Source organism: Cebus imitator, unplaced genomic scaffold (assembly GCF_001604975.1).
Source record: "Cebus imitator isolate Cc_AM_T3 unplaced genomic scaffold, Cebus_imitator-1.0 Scaffold170, whole genome shotgun sequence".
NCBI lineage: Eukaryota > Metazoa > Chordata > Mammalia > Primates > Cebidae > Cebus > Cebus imitator.
In genome coordinates this window covers 61348-67648 of record NW_016107485.1, presented here as the reverse complement: position 1 = coordinate 67648, position 6301 = coordinate 61348, and the positions used below count along the sequence as shown (strand labels likewise).

Genomic DNA, 6301 nt, shown 5'->3' with positions numbered 1-6301 from the left:
AAGACAGGGTTTCACCATGTTGGTCAGGCTGGTCTTGAACTCCCTACCTCAGGTGATCCGCCCGCCTTGGCCTCCCAAGTGCTTGGATTACAGGCATAAGCCACCACGCCCAGCCTTTGTTGTTTTTTTTGCAAATGTTTGGTTGTCTGGAGTACAAAACTTGAAATCATAGGACCATTCTAAGCAAAATAAGTCAGTATTAATAAGAGTACTTAATTAGCCTGGCACAGTGGCTCAAGCCTATAATCCCAGCACTTTGGGAGGCCAAAATGTGCGGATCACGAGGTAAAGAGATTGAGACCATCCTGGCCAACATGGTGAAACCCTGTCTCTACTAAAGATACAAAAATAAATTGGGTGTGGTGGTGTGCACCTGCAGTCCCAGCTACTCGGCAGGCTGAGGCAGGAGAATCACTTGTATCTGGGGAGGCACAAGTTGCAGTGAGCAGAGATTGCGCCACTGTACTCCAGCCTGCCGGAGCAGGACTGTGTCTCAAAAAATGAAATAAATAAATCTACACACAGCATTTATTTATTTATTTAAACTTAGGATACTCATCCCCGATTTAGATCCATGGGAATGTGTGTCTACTCTAGAGATTCAATGTCGGGTTTGGTTTTTGAGGTTTTTGTTTTGCTTTTTTGAGGCAGTGTCTTACTGTTGCCCAAGTTGTAGTGCAGTGGTACCATGTGGGCTCACTGCAGGCTCCACCTCCTGGGCTCAAGCAGTCCTCCCGTGTCAGTATCCCAGGTAGGTGGGACTGCAGGTATGTGCCACAAGGCTTAGCCGATTTTCATATTTTTTGGTAGAGACAGCATTTGTGTTACCCAGGCTGGTCTCCAACTCCTAGGCTTAAGTGATCTACCTACCTCGGCCTTCCAAAGGGCTGGGATTACAGACATGAGCCGCAGCACCCAGTCATCAACGTTGGGTTTCACAGCAGCCAGATAAAGTCAGAACTCAGACTATTCCATTTGTAATACAGGAAGAGAAGAAATTGCAACTGATCCGGGTCACTTACAACTTACTTCTAGACCTGTATTTCAGGAATGGGCTTTCAGAAAATATGGACCCTAAGGAAATTGAATGCAAAGTTTGTCTATGTGTGCCTTTATTTTTGTTGGAAGAAGGGTCTTAGCTTTGATCGTGGTTTCAAAGGAGTCCACTTTCCCAACAGACTAAGAACCCCAGCTTTAGAAGCACAGGTCTTCTGGAAATCCAGTCTTTCCAACCAAATAGCCCAGTAGTGCAGTGGAGGGAACCCTGGTAAGACAACTTATGTTGGAGATTTGCAATATTATCTAGGCTTGTTTTCTAGACCTGCTCTGGAACCGACCAGCAACGTTCCCATTTTCTTTTGTCCGATTCTGCCCTCAGCGGTACTCCATGGTGAATTGAGAATTTTAAACCTGATTATCCCACTCAGGAGAAAAGATCTTAGGGAGGCAGAAAGGAGGGAGTGAGAACAAAAGAACAAAATGGGCAGAAGGAGGCAGTGAGGAAGACGTGGCTGGCACATCAGTCCTTCCCAGTGTCTTAGCCCTGTCAGGCATGTGGCCTTAAATCTCACCCCTCTTCAGTTTCTCCGGCACCGATGCACCAGAGGTGTGGAGCTGTCTGTGTCCCACGGGGAAGCGAGGCTGGGCACGGGGAGGGGCGGCGGGGCTGACGCGCTGGAACTGCCCTTGCAGTCGGCGCATCTGGGGGCGCTGGTGTACGTAGAGTCGCTGCCGCCACCCCATGTTCTGCCGGCGCCTTGCGGTCTCCGAAGGCGGCGCAGCCTCCTCCGCTACCGGCAGGTCCCGGCCAGCAGTGGTCAACCGGAACAAGGTCGTCCTCAGCCTGTGGACAAACAGAACACGTGGCTTCTCCTTTCATGACAGTTACTATTTCTACAGTTTATTTGGACAAATAATCATGAATTGATCTGTGATATGTATTCATCTACTGTGGTCTATTAATCACTATTTAGAGACTGAGTGTTGCTCTGTCGCTTAGGCTGGAGTGTAGTGGCAAGATCTCGGCTCACTGCAACCTCCTCCCAGGTTCAAACAATTCTCCTGCCTCAGCCTCCCTAGTAGCTGGGATTACAGGCACCTGCCACCACACCCAGCTAATTTTTTTTATTTTTAGTAGAGACAGGGTTTCACAATGTTGGTCAAACTGGTCTCCAACTCCTGACCTCAGGTGATCCGCCTGCCTCTGCCTGCCAAAGTGCTGGGATTACAGGCTGAGCCACTGAGCCCAGCCTAATCACACTTTATTATTTTTCTTTCTTTTTTTTCCTTTTAAAAAGATGGGGTTTCTCCATGATGGCCAGGCTGGTCTTGAACTCCTGACCTCAGGTGATCCACCCACCTCGGCCTCCCAAAGTGCTAGGATTACAGGCGTGAGCCACCGTGCCTGGCTAATCACATTTTAAAAAGAATCTTTCTCTGAAAGAGTCTGAGAAAAAAAAAAAAAAAAGAAAAAAAGGAAAAAAGATTAATCTTCTGTCCCCAGTATACTTTAACTTTTCGATGACAGGAATATTGTGGTACCTGTCTTTATTCTATTGCAGTGATCATGCCTTCACCTTAGTTTAAAAAAGAGGTATTTCCCCAATATTTGTGTGCATTTTAAAAAATTATAGATTTTTGTACTAATTATAGTCATAAAATATTTTTTAAAGGGATGACAAATATAAAAATGTTAATACTTTTTCTATCCTACTTGTCTGTACACCCTTGTATATGTGCTACAAACTAAGGATAACTCCTTTATTGCTTTTAGTAACATTTATTATCTTGACCTAAAATCATGGTTTTTTTTTTTTGAGACAGAGTCTCACTCTGTCACCAGGCTGGAGTGCAGTGGCACAATCTCGACTCACTGCAACCTCCACCTCCCAGGTTCAAGTAATTCTCCTGCTCAGCCTCCCAAGTAGCTGGGACTACAGGCTCACGCCACCACGCCCAGCTAACTTTTGTATTTTTAGTAGAGACAGGGTTTCACCATGTTGGCCAGGATGGTCTTGATCTCTTGACCTTGTGATCCACCCGCCCCAGCCTCCCAAAGTGCTGGGATTACAGGCGTGAGCCACCGCGCCCAGCATATGTTGAAGTCTTAACCCTCAAGGTGACTGTATCTGGAGATTGGGTGTTTTGGAGGTTTGGGGTTTTTTGTGTGTATCTGTGTGTGATGGAGTTTCACTCTTGTTGCCCAGGCTGGAGTGCAATGGCGCAATCTCGGCTCAAGGCAACCTCTGCCTCCCAGGTTCAAGCCATTCTCCTGCCTCAGCCTTCTGAGTAGCTGGGATTACAGGTATGTGCCACCATGCCCAGCTAATTTTGTATTTTTAGTACAAAATACAAGAGATGGGGTTGCTCCATGTTGGTCAGGCTGGTCTCAAACTCCCGACCTCAGGTGATCCACCCACACGGCCTCCCAAAGTGCTGGGATTACAGGTGTGAGCCACTGCACCTGGCCTTCCGTGGTTAAGTTTAAATGAGTTCACAAGGGTGGGGCTGTAATTAGATAAGACTGTGGCCTTATAACGAGATTTTTCTCTCCCACCTCCCAAGACACAGTGAGAAAGCAAGTCAGCAAGCTAGAAAGATGTGTTCTCCTTTCCATGTTGAAATAAAACAAAAACAAAAACAAAAAACGAAAGATGGCCCTCACCAGGATCCATGCTGGCACGCTGATCTCAGACTTCCGGCTTCAGAACTCTAAGAAAACCAATGTCTGTAGCTTAAGCCACCCAGTCTGTGGTATTCTCTTATGGCAGCCTGATCTGACTAAGACACTGCCTGCCTGTTCTGACATTTACTAACTGTAGCTTTGGGTACGTCACTTAACCTTTCTGTGCTCAGTTACCTCATTTGTAAATAAAGATTAAAACAGTACATACCTCACTAGGTTGTTGTGAGGATTAAAAACCAAAAAATATATATGTAAAGCACTCAGAACAGTGACAGTACTGGGTAAGGGCTTCAGGCGTTACCTATTATTACATATCATCCTACCCAGACAAAGAAAACCAGGCATAAAATAGCTAAGTAACTTGCAAAGCCAGAGGCATAGAATCCAGGTTAGCCATTTAGCATCCATAGTCTCAAGTACTCTTTGATTATCAACCAAGAAGCAAGATTTTTTTGCCCACACAACCTTCTGACTTCACTCAAGTTACTAGATTCTCAAGTCCTCCACAATATAAAAGAAAAAAAATCAAAACTCTGAAGAATACTGGTCCACAGTGGAGGCTTACAATTCTGCAGATTCTAAATGAAGCTCTGGATCACTCCTGGGGGTTACAATGAGAAAACAAAACACTGCCTTTAACTTTAGGAAACTGGTCTGACAACTAGTCCTCAGTGTTTGAAGCTGGTCTGTGCTATTCTCCATTTGTTTTTGTTTGTTTTGAGACCTAATCTTACTCTGTCACCCAGGCTGGAACACAGTGGTGCAATCTCGGCTCACTGCAACCTCCGCCTCTGCCTCATGGGTTCAAGTGATTCTCTTGCCACAGCCTCCGGAATAGCTAAGATTACAGGCACCCACCACCACACCTGGATAATCTTTTTATTTTTAGTAGAGACAGAGTTTCACCATGTTGGCTAGGCTGGACTTGAACTCCTGACCTCAGGATCAAGTGCTGAACCTGAGCCTCAGCCTCCCAAAGTGCTGGGACTATAGGCAGGAGCCACTGTACCCAGCTGCTATTCTCCTTTTGGACACCTCACAGGACACCAGCATGAAACAAATACACTCCAAAACCATGTTTTACAAAACAAACCATGTGATACAAAATAAGTCCACTGCCTAATATTTTCTATGTACAGACAAAATTAGTGTCACTGCCATCAACAAAATACCAAACATCCATCTCTCCAGGTTAACATGAGTGACTGCAGTTTTTTTTTTTTTTTAAAATAAAGATGGGGTTTCACCATGTTGGTCAGGCTGGTCACTCCTGACCTCAGGTGATCTGCCCGTCTTGGCCCCCAAAGTGCTTGGATTACAGGTGTGAGCCACCACACCCCGCTGACTGCAGCTTCTTTACCAACCATGGCTTCAGCCTTGCACTAGTCTACTCTCCCTGTAGGTAAGATTTATTGATGCTTGAGTCCAGGAAGTTGAGGCTGCAGTGAGCCAAGATTGTACCACTGCACTCCAGCCTGTGTGCCAGAGTAAAGCCCTATCTTAAAAAAAAAAAATTTATTGAGATACCCAAAGATAAAATTGTGCTTGCTTTCTCACAGGGCCAAATCTGGAGCAAACCTGTTTCCTTGGATCCTCCCCCAAATCACCCAACCAACCAAAGTTCAGATGCTATAAGTTCTAACACATTTACTGAGATGCCTTTAGTTCCCCATGGTGTGCATTTTCTCTAGCTGTAATGAATAATAAGCTCAACTACAGTTTATGTTCCTGGTGGTCCTTGGCTGGAAGGCATTGACACCAATATCTCCGAAATGTGTCCAAGAGATATACTCCAGACTTTCACAACTCCCATTGTTCCCATCTGTTTACCTTCCCTCACCTCCCTCTCAGATTTCTTTCCAGATCCCCATTTTCTAAAGTAAGTAATCTAAGATCACTGTATATAGTATACTTTGAAATTAAGAGTTTTCACTTCTGGGGCAGGCATGGTGGCTCATATCTGTAATCCCAGCACTTTGGGAGGCTGAGGCAGACAGATCACTCGAGGCAAGGAGTTCAAGAGCAGCCTGGCCAATGTGGTGAAACCCTGTCTCTACTAAAAAATACAAAAATTAGTTGGGCACAGTGGCACCTGCTTGTAATCCCAGCTACTTGGGAGGGTAAGGCAGGAGAATCACTTGAACCTGGGAGGCAGAGGTTGCAGTGAGCCAAGATCAGGCCACTGCCCTCCAGCCTGGGTGATAGAGCAAGACTGGGTCTCCCCAAAAAGAAAACAAACAACAACAAAAAAAAAACCACCACTTTTCCACATCTGCTACTCACTAGGTATCTCAGGCTAGTTATTTAACCTCTTTATGCTTCCTTTTCCTCTTAATTATACCTCCTTTAGACTATTAAATGAATTAATAGTATTTGTAATATCAAATTAACTGGCTGGGCAGGATGGCTCACACCTGTAATCCCAGCACTTTGGGAGGCCGAGATGGGAGGGATCATTTAAGGTTAGGAGTTTGAGATCAGCCTGGCCAACATGGTGAAAATCCCTCTCTGCTAAAAGTACAAATATTAAGGCTGGGTGTAGTGGCTCACATCTGTAATCCCAGCACTTTGGGAGGCCGAGGCAGGTGGATCACCTGAGGTCAGGAGTTCAAGGCC

At 45.5% G+C, this 6301-nt stretch overlaps 1 protein-coding gene across 1 annotated transcript in view; it reads right to left on the bottom strand.

The window, feature by feature from the left end:
- RPGRIP1 (RPGR interacting protein 1) overlaps positions 1–6301 on the bottom strand; it is a 90607-nt gene that overhangs the window by 73727 nt on the left and 10579 nt on the right. The window contains exon 3 of the mRNA XM_037744282.1: positions 1572–1843. Coding sequence (XP_037600210.1) covers positions 1572–1843 — 272 coding nt within the window. The remainder of the gene's footprint in view (positions 1–1571; positions 1844–6301) is intronic.